General features: G+C 49.0%; 1 protein-coding gene and 1 long non-coding RNA gene across 2 annotated transcripts in view; one reads left to right on the forward strand and one right to left on the reverse strand.

The window, feature by feature from the left end:
- The window catches only part of LOC145524739 (uncharacterized), a 54,406-nt gene extending 39,924 nt beyond the window's left edge, over positions 1 to 14,482 (forward strand). Inside the window, exons 2-3 of the long non-coding RNA XR_014067795.1 lie at positions 10,624 to 11,165; positions 12,223 to 14,482. This is a non-coding gene — a long non-coding RNA (uncharacterized LOC145524739). The remainder of the gene's footprint in view (positions 1 to 10,623; positions 11,166 to 12,222) is intronic.
- KCTD21 (potassium channel tetramerization domain containing 21) lies at positions 7,861 to 11,294 on the reverse strand. Its single transcript, XM_081537578.1, has one exon. The coding sequence runs from the start codon at positions 9,545 to 9,547 to the stop codon at positions 8,765 to 8,767; it is 783 nt and encodes a 260-aa protein (XP_081393704.1). The 5' UTR covers positions 9,548 to 11,294; the 3' UTR covers positions 7,861 to 8,764.
- Positions 14,483 to 14,806: the final 324 nt, after the last annotated feature.

Below are 14,806 nucleotides of genomic sequence, written 5' to 3' on the forward strand. Positions count from 1 at the left end.
GAAGAAAGGCTCCCATGTGCAAACAGGGCTTTGCGAGATGTGGTGTGGACACGGGTGCAGTGTATGGGAGAGAAGAGGGCTGGGAGGCAAGGGTCCTGGGTCCTCCCTGGCCGTGTAACTGGAACAAGTCCCTCCACCACTCTGGACCCATCTCCTTATAGGTAAAGCAGCGGAGTTCAGTCATTTATTCAACAAATGTGAACTGAGGAGCTCCCTTGGAGGCAGTGTGCTGAAGGCTAGGGGTCTAGAGGTAGAGAGGTGGTCCCTGCTTTGGGAGTGATCCCCCCATCCAGTGTGGAGAGCAAAGAATTCAGAGCCAAGATGAAGGAGCCGGGCGCTATCCATGCATTTCCTCATTTCATTCTTATAATCACTCTATGAGGTAGGTAGCAGGTATTTTTATCCCCACTTCCTAAATGAAGTCATTGAGACTGAGAGAAATGGTGTGCTTGCCAAGGTCACACAGCAGAGCCAGTATTTGGGCTGGTCTGCTTGACTCAAAGTCAATTCTCTTTCCTCTTCACCTTTGGTGGTCAGATATAAATTTCCTCCTGTCACAACATTCTCAGATTCTATGCCCAAAATAGCCAATGAATGTCACGTTTTGACAGTCCATTCTCTAAGCAGGCAAGTAAGGAAGCCTCTCAGGAATGCTGGTGGAGGGGGTGCTCAGCTTGTCTAATCTGCCTCTCCCTCTAAGGATGTGGGGGTACCGTGTTTCAGTGGAATGAACCTTATCCTCACAAAAGCTTTAGAGCTTCACTCTTCACTCAAGGGAATATTGGACTTCCCTGGTGCTCAAATGGTAAAGAATCTGCCTGCAATGCGGGAGATCTGGGTTTGATCCCTGGGTTGGGGAGACCCCCTGGAGGAGAGCATGGCAGCCTACTCCAGTGTTCTTGCCTGGAGAATCCCCATCGACAGAGGAGCCTGGTGGTACAGTCCATGGGGTCGCAAAGAGTTGGACACAACTGAGCGACCAAGCACAAGGGAATATTAGTATGATGTGATATCTGAGTGACTCCACTTTGCTTGGTTGTTTTAGCCCCAGAAGCACTTAATAATGTCCAGCATTTCACACTGGAAGATACAAAAATTCCAGGACTGCTCTATCACTGAGTGTGTTCACCAGATGGAAAGGTGGCAGAAGACAAGCAGGGCCGGTCCAGTGCCAGAAGCCCCATGACCACCCCACCAGGGGATTTTCAGCTCTGCTCATACAGCTCCAAAGCTAGGAGGGTCATTCTTCCATCCAACTTTGGCTGGAAGAAACTTCTAGCTGGTAGAGCTGAACTCTACCTTTTTGTCTTCAACCAAGGATGCTTTCTGACCCAGGACTGGATGTGATTTGCCCGAGGTCACCTGGAACATTAGTGGAAAAGCCTAGATCAGAGTCCTGGCACTTGGAAGCCTAGTTCTGTTCTTGGCTTCACAACTGAGGGGAATGAATCCTGAAGGAGGATTCAGACTGAGTTTTCGTCTTGACTTGGCCACTTAACTTGAATCAAATGACGTAGAATTCAATTTCATAATTGGCCACCCTGGTGGATCAGTTAGTAAAGAGTCTGCCTGCAATGAAGGAGACCAGAGTTTGATCCCTGGGTCAGGAAGATCCTCTGGAGGAGGAAATGGCAACCCAGTATTCTTGCTTAGAGAATCCCATGGACAGAGAAGCCTGGTGGGCTACAGTCCATGGGGTCGCAGAGTTGGACACAACTGAGCAAATATACCTACCTACCTACTATGTGTTGGCACTGTACTTATACACAGTGTGTTCACAGGCAAGTCATTTCATCCTCATCTATTAAAAAAAGTCCCTCCTTTGCTTCTTCTCTCAGAGCCTCATTGTGAGGATTAAATGAATAAAAGAGAGCAAACTGCTTTGTAAACGGTAAAGCGGCATGAACACTGAGGCTATCCCATCTCTGTGGCCTACTCCACCTGGAGCAGGCACCTTAGCACTGCCCACTTGACTGGAATTTGTTTACCTCTCTCCCCCACTGCACACCCCGAGGCGGGAATGTGCAAGGTTCATCTTTACTTTCTCAGAGGCCCAACCCTGGGGTCGGTATACGTTAGGCATTTAAAAGAGTATGTGAAGAAACAGACCGTGTGATTTGAGAATCTGATTTTCAGACCCATGCATATGCCAACCAGAGGGCACTGAAAGGCCAGAGGAGGAAGGGCTCAGTGAGAGGGTGGTGGAGGGTGAGAAGGGCGTCCACTGTGGATGGACAGGGTTTGGGTCACTGGAGAGAGGTGGGATGCTTCAAGCAGTAGGAACACCTCGGGCAAAAGTCAGGAGTTAGAAATCCATGCAGATGGTGCAGGGGACACTGAGGGCATGAGCGAGTAAGATAGCAATGAAAGATATGGAAAGATATGGAAAGATATGAACATGTGTACCCCAATGTTCATCGCAGCACTGTTTACAATAGCCAGGAGATGGAAGCAACCTAGATGTCCATCGGCAGACGAATGGATAAGAAAGTTGTGGTACATATACACAATGGAATATTACTCAGCTATTAAAAAGAATGCAGTTCAATCAGTTCTAATGAGGTGGATGAAACTGGAGCCTATTATACAGAGTGAAGTAAGTCAGAAAAACACCAATACAGTATATTAACACACATATATGGAATTAAGAAAGATGGTAACGACGATCCTATATGCGAGACAGCAAAAGAGACACAGGTGTAAGGAACAGACTTTTGGACTCTGTGGGAGAAGGTGAGGGTGGGATGATTTGAGAGAATCGCATTGAAACATGTATATTATCATATGTGAAATAGATCGCCAGCCCAGGTTCGATGCATGGGGCAGGGTGCTCGGGGCCAGTGCACTGGGATGACCCTGAGGGATGGGATGGGGAGGGAGGTGGGAGGGAGGGTCAGGATGGGGACACATGTACACCCATGGTTGATTCATGTGAATGTATGGCAAAAACCAGTACAATATTGTAAAGTAATTAGCCTCCAATTAAAATAAATAAATAAATTAAAAAAAAAAAAACCAAAGCAGAAAATGAAAAAAAAAAGAAAGAAAGATACGGACAGAAAATCATGATGATGATGATGATAATGCTTACAGTAATAGTAGTAAGTAATGTAGTAAGTAGAGTACTTACTATACTCCTGGCCCCATTCAAAACGCTGAAGATGTAGTCCTCTTCAAACCCTTGGGACAACACTATGAGTTGTAGATACTATCACCATCACTTTACAGACAAGGAAACAGAGAAGTTAAGTAACTTGCTGAAAGTCATATAGGCATTAAGTAGCAAAGCCAGGATTTGATTCCAGGCAGTCTAACTCCAGAATCTGTGCTCTTAAGTAGGTTGAAGCCTGTTTGTAAAGAGCCAGGGACCTTTGGACTTTTTCTTGTGTTATAGGAAAAAGTTTGAGCAAGACTTTTGAGCAAGATGGAGTTCGAGTAAATTTGTCTTACTGTAATAAGACATGGTAAAAATATCTTATTTCACAGGTGGAGATGTCTTATCTCACAGGTGGCGATATCTTATTTCACAGGTCCCTCAAACATAATTGAGCACTTTCTGTGTGCTGGGAACCAGTGATACAAAGAGCCAGGCAGAGCCCCTTCCCCTAGAAGCACAGGGTTCAGTGGGCGGCGTGGGGGTGTGCTGGAGCAGGCTCCCTCAGGCTCCCCAGAGCCCACTGTATGCCTCTCTCCCCCCATGATCAATGACTTCATGTTGGTGCCTTGAAACTGACTATGGTGAGAGTATTTACACTATGAAAATTGTCCGATGCTACAGATTATTGCTTTTCCCTGAGAGCTAGTTGTTAAACATTTACCAGTATACCACTGCCTGTGAACAGCTGCAGTATGCTGATAAAAGTCCACACCAGATAGAGGGTGGTACAAAGCGGGCTGGAACTAACTCTACTTGGTGAGCCAAGGAGGCAAGGTTTATGCAGAGTGTTGAAGGATGAGCAGATATAAAGGCAGCAGAGTAACGGCAGCCCTGGTGAGGTGTGGAATGGCCTCGCACCGTCATTCTTTTGCTTTGTGAAGGCAGACTATGGATGGCAAGAAGTTTGGCAACCTATGAGATGCCAAATGAAAGGGTGTTTATTAAGCAAATTCAGTACTGGGTTTATTAATTTTATTTATTTATTTTTGGTTGTGCTGGGTCTTATTTATCTATGTGTTGCTGCACTGGCTGTTCTCTAGTTGCAGAGAGCGGGGGCCACACTATAGTTGCGGCATGCAGGCTTTCTAGTGCGGTGGCTTCCCTTGTTGCAGGGCGCGGGCTCCAGGGCACACAGATTTCAGCAGTTGCAACACATGGGTTCTGTAGTCGTGGCCCCCAGGCTCTAGAGCATAGGCGCAATAGTTGTGGCACATGGGCTTAGTTGCTCCTCGGCGTGTGAGATCTTCCCAAATCAGAGATCGAATCTGTGTCTCCTGCACTAGCAAGCGGATTCTTTACCACTGAGCCACTAGGGAAGCCCAATAATGGGCTTATCAAGTGAACTAATTGGGGTTGGGGAGGGAGAAACCATGTCGCAATGCAGCAGGATCTCTAGAGGATTTGTGAGTCCACTGGGCCTTTACCCAGCACCTCAGTAAAAGGGAACCAAGGCTTTTGGTGGGGACTGACATAAGAAAGGGCTCGAACACTCTAGGGCTGTCAGTTAACTGGAATGTTGATAAAGCCTTTGAAATACTACCAAATACATATATTGGGGTGGGAGGGTCAGGGAAGTTGGTGGGAAAGAGGACCAGGAGAGAGGGCAGTGAGGTCAGACACACCTGACTGGGCGTGTACTTCCTGCCCAGAAGTCCGAGCCAGGCAGCGGCACCACTGAGCTTGTTGTGTTGGAAGGTGGCGGGTCCTGGATGCTATGGGTTGCTCAGTGATCCTCTGGCTTCCACAGGGCAACTCTTCTCCTCAGGGCCCTGCTTGGTCCCTTTGTCCCAGACTGGGTAAGCATGCCACCAGACTGTCTCCATGGCTCTCTGCTTGATGCCACACTGTCCTGAAGGTTCTGAAGGAGACTGAGGTCACAGGGCTGTCTGGACAGATGGAGCTGCCAGAGCCAAGACCCCACAAGGCCTAGAAAGGAGCCTGGGCCCCTCTCTTTGCTGGGCAGTTGTCAAGGTGGTTTTGTTCTGCAGGATGATCACGGGGTCTCATTTCCCTGCCAAATGCCCTACCAGCTCTGAGACCCCTGGGACACAGGCAGACTCAGGTGGTCAGTTTGAACAGACTGCAGTTCAGGAAATAGACAGGCTGTGAGACTTCGTGTACTTTGAACACATGAGAAATTGGCTCAAGGCTGACCTTGACTGTACCTCCATTTATAGTAGCATGTTTTAGGAATAATTTGTGAGACAAAGCTGGAAGTTTGGGGTGAACAGAGGTGCAGTGACAAAAGTGCCATGCTTTAGGCCACACAGCAGTTTACAAAGCAGAGTGACTGCATCTCAGCCTGGGGGGCTGTGTAGGGCACTGAGATGTGGGCAAGGGGGCTGGCCACCTCGGCACAGAGAGCTCTGGCCCAAGGGCAGGACCTGGCATCACGAGCTTGTCCTTCAATAACGGCAAAGGGCTTCAGGTGGTCCTGAGGGTGAGGTCTCAGGGAGCGGTGCCTGAGGTGACAGCTCTGCTGGTCTTCCCACAGGTAGGTGCCCTGTTTGGTGGCCTCACCAAATGGACACACCAAAATGCCCTAGGGTTCCCTTGAGCACCCTTCCTGACCATCCCTCTGCATGCCCAGGGAACGAACAGAGAGCTGACAACGTCATGCACCCAGAAGTGCTCTTTAGTTGGGACAAAGCTCTCACCTGTGCAAAAGGCTAAATAAACTGAGTCCGGTTGAGATCACTGATCACTATAGGGTCTTGCTCAGGGCAGTAAGGGGCTCAGACAAGCACATACCTGCCTCCCAGTCCACCCTGACTGGTCCTCTGGGGATGGGGCCGCCTGCAGGCTTATTATCTGTTGCACCAAGCAGGTGGCTGCACACACCAGAGTGACATGTGTGCTCAGTGAGTGCCTTGCATGCACTGTCCGTGGCTCTCCTTCTGCTATGGCCCTGAGTGGACACTCACCCACCCTGCTTGGCTCCCCGGCCTTGGGTCATGGCGTTTCCTGTTACAGTGCAGCCTACTCTTAGAGGCCCAGCTTGACCATCCATTAAGCCCTTTCTGAGAACTAAGTTTGCTTTCCCCAAGTTCCCAAGCCCAGTGTGTGGCCCTCTAATCTTTTCTACACTGAACTTATCTGTGACTGTTCCCATCCTCAGGGCCCATATAGCAGGTATCCCCGAAGGCTTGTTAAATTGTTATATGCTTGTGGTGTCTCCGGCACAACAATCCATCATTACTTCTAAGAGGGCAAATGTTTATTGAGCTCCTATGTGCCAGGCCTAGCTAGGAATTTTCACATACACAACCAGGTCACACAACACTGGGAGGTGAGATTGTCATCAGATGAGGAAACAAATCAGGGAGGCCCAGGGACTTGTCCAAGTTTACACAGCACGTGATGGAGCCAGAATTCAGACTCAGGTCAGCCTGATTCCAAAGCCAAGGCTTTTCCTCTTATATGTAGACACAAAATAATAACAACCATTTATCATTTATACTGTATTCTCATATACATTATTTCATTTGATCCTCACAACAATCCTGTGAGGTAGATAGAGTTATGGGTTACTGTTATGCCCATTTCACAGATGAAGAAACAGAGGTGGCTCAGTGAGGTGAGTGACTTGCATAAAGTCACACAGCAAATTAGTGGCTTCACAGGTCCTGTGCTTTCTCTAAAGTCAAGCTGCTTGAATTAAGAAGCACCAAAAAGACGGAGAAAGAATTTGTATGAAAAGGAACATGGGACAGTAGTGATTTATGAGATTTCTTCCTTAAACTGTTCTGTTGTGGTCACAGCTTCTGCTGGCTGGTCTAAAGTGGGTTCTCCTGAATGGCTTTCCCGAATACCAATAGTCTGGTGGCCTGGGACAGTTATGAGACTCAGGGGTCCCACTGTACGGGGGGGAAAGACCTTTATTACTTAAGGGATGTGGCCTTTCCCACAGCCGAGCACACAAGCTCCTTCCTCAGCCCATCCCCTGGGTTACCTGTGGCACCAGGTATCTCTGGCTTTGTCTGAGGGCCCCTGCCTAGTGGGGAAGACTGTGGGACGTCCAAGGTCACCCTCATTCCAGGGATGAATCATAACGTGCAGTTTTGAGATCTGCACTGCTTATCACCCCTGGGAAGTGGTGGCTCAGGGTGTCTTGCCCTGGGTCTCACCCCAAGGAAGTCAACAGGCTGGTTATGCACAGAAAGAGTACCACATCCCTCAGAGCAGTGTTATAGGGGCTGGACACTTCCTCCAAGGGCAGTGTTATGGTGAAGACCACTCCTGGGCTCCTTGCTACACACTGCCAAGACCCTGGTCTTCTTACTCTGGGGTAGCAATCTTCAAACTTACCAGAAGATGGCCAAAAGCTATGAAGGATCACGTCCAGTGAGGAGGGAGGGTCATAAACAAAGTGAAGCTGTAAAAAACAGGGATGACTTACAGGGACAGGGATGACTTATAGGGACAGGGATGACTTACAGGGACAGGGATGACTTACAGGGAATGTCAGCTGGCTAACCTTGGTTTTGAAGACAAATCCCAAGGGGAATCCTAATTCCAAGTAGTAACATTTTCAGAATAGGTATGTGGCCTCTCAAAGTGACTATTTTGAAAAAGAAAATACACATTTGGGTGAGAAGAAAGGTCTACTAGGAACAGAAAATGGTCGTGGGAGGACAGATTTCAGCTCAAGATAAGGAAGGACTTTCTAACAGCCAGCCATGACAGGGGCTGGCTGTGGGGATGACAGACGTTCTGTTGCTGAGAGTACGCAAGCAGATAGTTGATCTCCTGAAGGTACTGGGGAGAAGCAGTCAGCCCCAAATGTGCTGGGGTGTGCTTGGGGTGGGAGAGCACTAAATGACTGTTGAATTATTTTCCAGCCCTGAGAGTGCATAATATATTTGTTTAAAAGGATCTGTTTCAATGACACTTCAAATTCTTGGAGAAAGAAGTCAGGGATCAGGTCACATTATGAAGTGCCTTTCATTGTACTGGTTCCAGATACTTTCAAATCTTCACAGGGATTAGCAGCTCATTTCTGAAGCCAGGAATCCCCAAATGCCTAGATTTGGCCCCGTCAAGAGGGTACAGCCCCATCTTCTGAACCCTGGAGACTCACTCCTCTATGCCAGGCCAGCTCAAATCCCGCTCCCACTACCTACTTCATTTCCAAGCCAGCCAAGCAAGCCCCAGGTCCTGGCCACATCCTAGGGATGGAGGGGCAGGCAGGATGGGAATCTCTGGGGACTTCCTTTCCCGAGAAACCAGAGGGAGCTTCTTGTTCTCACTTCACCTCCTCTACCAAAGGAAGGGCTGCAGGCAGTGCCCCATGGTACAGAGAGCTGGAGTCCAAGGGAAAAGTGCTGTTCTCTATCTAGCCAGGAAGTCCTACGGCCTCCTGTAGGACTTGATGGGAGACCTCACTTACAGCAAACTGCCCATCTCTAGCTCAAAGAAGCAAGGAAAAAGGAGGCTGTGTCAAGAGGACACATGGATTCCTACGAGTGGACTGCATCGGGTGGGGGGAATCAAGTCCTGGTATGCGATTAATGCATATTAGTAAGGTAACCTGCCTCACACCACTGGTGAGACACTCTCCAACATCCTGGCTTTGGGAAGACCCCCTCCAGTGTTGCTGGGGTCCTTTTACCTGTACCGTATTAATCGAATAATCTTATTGTTCATAAAATCCACAGCATGTGGGTGAGAAGAGTCGATGCAGAAGCCATCACTCAGAGCGATTTTGAGCACCTCCTCCACAAAGACCTGGAAGCTGTTGATCTGCTTGTTGGCTGGCACCACCCAGAGCCTCTTGAGGTTCTGCTTGGTGTACTCCTCCTCCGGCAGGCCCTCCACGGTGGCCACCCAGTCCAGAGTCAGGTGGTTGGGGTCTTGGAGGTGGCTGGTGATGGAGGAGAGGTTGCCATTGGAGCAGTAGAAGAGCTTGGAGCCGAGCAGCTTGAGGAAGAGGCAAGAGGTGCTGAAGATGTTGGCATTGAAGACCTCCATGCTGGAAGAGGAGAGGCTGTAGATCTGGGGTGCCTCACGCACGGTGAAATGGACCGTCTGCACACGCTGGTTCAGCGTGATGTTGAGCATGGCGTTCTTCTCGGCCTTGGACAGCTCCACCTCCTTCTCCTGTAGGGCCTCAATCAGGGGTTGCACCTGGTAGAAGTCGGCCTCCCTGCGCAGCAGGCCCATCTCCTGGAAGTCCTCGGGCAAGTCCAGGTGGGAGGTTCGGAGGAAGTTGAGGATGTAGCGGAACACTTTGCCGTCACGGTCAATGAAGCAGTTGCCCTGGCTGTCCCTCTTGGTGGGCATCTTCCCGCTGAACATGGCACCCAGCATGGAGTCAGGGAAGCTGGTCAGGGTTGCCAGTGAGGTTGTATAGAGCTTCCCCCCGACATTGAGCGTGATGGGGTCAGACATGGCAGGAAGGCTGGGGTGCAAGGAAAATAGTCCTATAGAGAGAAAAGAAAGAAATGACCATTACCCAACCATATCTGATGTCTTAGTCTTTTGGGGCTGGTATAACAAAATACTGTAGACTGGGTGGCTTAAGTAACAAACATTTATTTCTCACAGTTCTGGAGGCTGGGAAGTTGAACGTCAAGGTAAGGGCAGATTTGGTGTCTGATGAGGGCCATCTTCTCACTGTGTTTTAATATGGAGAAGGGGCAAGAGAGCTCTCTGGAGTCTCTTTTATAAGGACAGTAATCTCGTTCATGAAGGTGGAGCCCTCATGACCTAATCTCCCAAAGGCTCTACCACCTTATGCCACCCCATTGGAAGTTGGGATTTCAATGTATGAATTCTGGGGGACACAAACATCCAATCCATAACATCTGGGTAGTCACGGTTCTCAATTTCTTATTGTATGTCCTTGGAGTCGAAATGAATGAGTAACTCGATGAACAATTGCATGGGTAATAATTGTCACATTGTCTAAAGAGTATTAGGTTCACTAAGGGAGTTAAAAAAGAAAGAAATGAAAAGAAAAAACAAAGCCTGGGTCCCACCCTCCAGAGACTGTTTTAATTGGTGTGGCATGTGGCCCCAGCATTGATATATTTTAAAAGCTGCTTCTAAGTGTTCAGTTAGGACAGAGAACCATTGGCCTAAGGAAAGGCAGAAAATGTGCCTGGACTGAATACTATTCTGGTTGCTCTTATGTACGTTTGCTTATACACTATCGTTTGACATACACAGTATCACCAATCATCCCCACTGTGAGGAAAACTGCCAGGATTCACTCCCCAGGCTTACAGTGGTGAAGGGTCCTGTAGGATTCAAGCCCAGTTGCCTTTATACGAGACATAAAAATGTATTCATGCTTACTAGCCAACTACTGGGCCATTCTTGGTACTTAACAAATGTTCTGAGGTGTAGAACTCCAAGCCCCATTCTCCTTCTGCTGTATCATTGTTGCCTTTTTATTTATTTTTCTGTCTAAAAGAATGCACAACAAATGGCTGTGATTAGTACCATTTGTATCTATCTTCCAGGCCCTCAATGGGTCACTCAGCCCTCTGGACTCTCAGTGACGCTCCTTCTGGATTCTCACCCTCCCATGATGACTTGCCTGGCCATGAAGATGCCCTTGGCTCCTGATGGCCTGCCCTTTCCTACCATGATGGAACCCCAGGCTCCTCTGAACCTTGCTTTGTGGTTAGTGAGGATGTGGGCTTCTGCCAACAAGCACCCTTCCTGAGGGCTCTTTACCCACTCCTTAACAACTCTCTCCCACTATCCCCCCACTGACCTCACAGCCTCTACTGTCCGTGGCTGGCGAGTCTCCTTCAACCTGAAGTCTTAGATTCTAACTTTTCCTTAAGGTTCTAGAAATCAGGGGATGTACTGTTTTTGCTCCTAACATGATATCTTCCCAGGAGTCAACCTGTGCCATGAATCCGGCAATCTTTCCCTAATGTTGGGTGTGGGGGCACAGGTAGGAATCAGTCCCAGTGCTGCCCCTGAGAAGAGCCCAGGCTGGCAGAGGAGACTGCAACAACAGGCAGTGACAAGGAAAATGACCAGCTACAGCACAGTGAGTACAGCTAATATTTCATAATAACGTTAAATGGTGTGTAATCTATAAAAACCCTGAGTTGCTATGCTGTAAACCCGAAACTAATATTGTAAATCAACTCTACCTCAATAATAAAGAAAGAATGAAATAAAAGGAAGAAAGGATGGAAAAAAGGAAGAACAATGTACCAAGAGCTGCAGGAGTGGTCTGGAATGAATTCTGGCACGTTTACTGTCCAGATGGGGAAAGTGAGGTCCAAGCAGGGGACTTCCCTCAAAGTCACCGAGCAGGGGTAGCAAGCGGGCCAGGGCAGTTGTCACCAAACATCTGCCTTCTGAGGAAGCTGACTGCACTGTGAAACTGTGAGTCACTCAGTCGTGTCTGACTCTTTGCGATCCCATGGACTATTTGCCCCACCGGGCTCCTCTGTCCATGGGGATTCTCCAGGCAAGAATACTGGAGTGGGTGGCCATTCCCTTCTCCAGGGGATCTTCCGGATTCAGGTACCGAACCTGGGTTTCCCATAGCACAGGCAGATTCTTTACCATCTGAGCCACCAGGGAAGCCCGACTGCACCGAGACCCCTTTACTCCAGAGGGTGGTGGCCATGCTGGGTGTGGAGGACTCTCGGCTGCCCCACCCAATTCTTTGGCGGGGTGGGGTGTGATTCTGTCCCTGTATATTGGGGCACTTTGATACTGCAGAAAGGCATTAACCATCTGGAGTGTCTGAAGAGAAACAAGCCCATGATGAAGTTACAAAATCATCAGCAGAAGCCCGGAGCAGATGGGCTGCGAGACAGTGGTGGTGGGTGGGGGTGGGGTGGGGGGAAGGGGGGTGTCCAACAGAGAAGGGTGGGGGAGGGCTCCTAGGAAGGGGCGGTTACCACGCTGCTGAGACTTGCAGCTGAGGGTATGCTTGGCCTGGGGCCCGAGTCTGACCAATTTTCCCTCCAGGGGGTGCAGGCAGGAGCTGGACCTAGGAGTGGGCCACCTGCTTTCTCATTCCAGCATCTCCTTTTCTTTCTAGACAGTAATCTGCACCTTCTACTTTCCAGTCTCTCTTTCTCTTTAAGGCCCAGACTCTTTGAAGTGGCTGAGCTCCACGGAAAGAGCAGGCTTCCACGGCAGAGAGGCTGGGCTGTCTTTCTGGACAATTCTCTGTGCTGCAAACCCCATATCTCTTAAGTACATCAGTTCTGAAGAGCTCAAAACAGGTGGGGAGGACAATCAGGTGCCACAGGGCATACATAGGGGCCCTTGGATGGGCACTCAACTCCTCTATTTTCCTGCATGCAAAGCAGCAGGGCACCCGCCTTCCTGCCCCCGCGCCCTGCTGTGCGGCTCCTGGCCATTCGCCCAGGGCAGTCCTGGGAGTTGCAGTCTGGGCCAAGGCTGGTTAGAAGGAGGTCTCCTGACCCCTGGAATACAGACTCAGACATAGAACAGACTTATGGCCGCACTGGGGGAAGCAGAGGGTGGGAAGACTACAGAGAGTAGCACTGAAATACATGTTGCTGCTGCTGCTGCTGCTAAGTCGCTTCAGTTGTGTCCGACTCTGTGCGACCCTATAGACGGCAGCCCACCAGGCTCCTCTGTCCCTGGGATTCTCCTGGCAAGAACACTGGAGTGGGTTGCCATTTCTTTCTCCAATGCATGAAAGTGAAAAATGAAAGTGAAGTCGCTCAGTCATGTCTGACTCTTCGCGACCCCCTGGACTGTAGCCCTCCAGGCTCCTCTGTCCGTGGAATTTTCCAGGCAAGAGTACTGGAGTGGGTTGCCATTTCCTTCTCCAGAAATACATGTTACCATATGTAAAATAGATAGCTGATGGGAAGTTTCTATATAGCTCAGGGAGCTTAGCCTGGTGCTCTGTGACAACCGCGAGGGGTGGGAGGGAGATTCAAGAGGGAGGGGATATGTGTATACCCATGGCTGATTCGTGTTGCTATATGGCAGAAAACCGACACTACATTGTAAAGCAATTATCCTCCAATTGAAAAAAAAAAAAGAAGGTAGGTCTCCTGACCCCAGACTAGGGGGCTCCCTGTGGTCTTCTCCATAGACTCAGGAATCACAGAAGTCAGCCCTTCCAGCCACTATTTCCTAGTCACAGTGCCCGGTGCCCACCGTGGCAAGTCCACAGGCTCGGTCTGAGAGCCACAATGACACAAGGGGGTAGGAACTGGCATCCCAAGGCTGAGGAGCTTCACTGAGGGTGGCAGGGGCTTTCACCACTGAGCTCCAGCCCCACTGTGTAGCCAGCTGCCTCTCAGACATGCCCACCTGGATTTTCTGTGGATACCAGAAGCCTCACAAAGAGTTCCTCTTCCCCAGAACCTGCTGTGACTTCTCAACCACCCATCTGCGTGAGCTCACAAGGCAGCCCTGACTCAGCATCCCTAACATTTTTCTCGACTGTCTCCTTGAACTTGTCTCTGTAGGAACTCCTGGAGCTCAGGGCTCACCCCAACTCCCCCAACATCCTCACATGGCTCCCTGCCTCCTTTCTGTCCACCTTCCATTTCAGTTTGCAGGCTGATTTTCCTGAAGCAGTGCTGCTTGCTCTGACTACTGTGTGCAATCCAATCTCACCTTCGATCCTGCCTCTCCCCACACTATAAGCTTCGGCCGTCCTGACACCATCGGCCCTCCCCTGCCCTGCCTTTGCTCTCTTTATACCACCCTTCTTCACTTTTTCCACTTTCTCTGCATTCAACCTATGAGTCACTGCCTCTATCTATCCTCAAACCTCCACTTTGCCAGCTCTCCTCTTGGGGCTTCTGGTTTCTTGCACAGCCCACCATTCCATCATGTAATCAATCATGTAATGATCTGCTTTGCATTTGGCCCTCCTCCCTGGCTCTCTCAAGGTGAAGATCACTGGACATTGATATGCACAAAAAGAACCTCAACTCATATCTCGCAACACAGATGAAAAATTAACTCAAAAGAGGTCACAGACAAATGGACTGTGACTCAGCAATACAAGCCAACTAGCTACTGACACACAACACAGAAGAATCCCAAAAGCATCCTATTAAGTGGAAGAAGCCAGCCTCAAAAGGTCACATGGTGTATGATTTTATTTATACAACATTCTGGAAAAGACACAACTACAGATACAGAAGTCAGATCAGTAATTGGAGAGGCTGGGGGTAAGACTGGCTACAAAGAGACTGGAGGAATATTCTGGAGTGGCAGAAATATTTGATATCTTGATGTAGTGGTAGTCAAATGACTATAATGATTATAGAAATTCATGTAACTGTACACCTAAAAACGGTGACTTTTACTGCACATAAATTATGCCTTCATAAACTGGAAAAAAACCAAGATTGTGATTGTGTCATGAATAATATAATATACTGGGTTATGACCAGTTTTATATATATTGTTGTGAAACTTTTGTTTCATTTGTGTATGTGTGTGTGAGAGAGAGAGAAAGAACTGGAAGGTGATATAAAGTGTACCTTCATAATGTGGGTTATGATAAAAGTTGTTTGTGAAAACCACTGCCTAGTTTGTGATCTCTGTGACAGTGGTGACCCAGCTCCTGTCCCTGTGTGTTCACTGCCGAGCACATGGTGGGTGCTGGGGGTACTATGGAGGAGGGGCTGAGGGAGGAAGGAATGAACATGTACTGAGCATTCTATTCGG

Source organism: Giraffa tippelskirchi, chromosome 10 (assembly GCF_054371585.1).
Source record: "Giraffa tippelskirchi isolate mGirTip1 chromosome 10, T2T-mGirTip1v1.2.pri, whole genome shotgun sequence".
In the NCBI taxonomy this organism is placed as follows: Eukaryota; Metazoa; Chordata; class Mammalia; order Artiodactyla; family Giraffidae; genus Giraffa; species Giraffa tippelskirchi.

Coding starts and splice junctions, on each gene's coding strand:
- KCTD21 (XM_081537578.1), bottom strand. CDS start 9,547: ATGTCTGACCCCATCACGCTCAATGTCGGGGGGAAGCTCTATACAACC.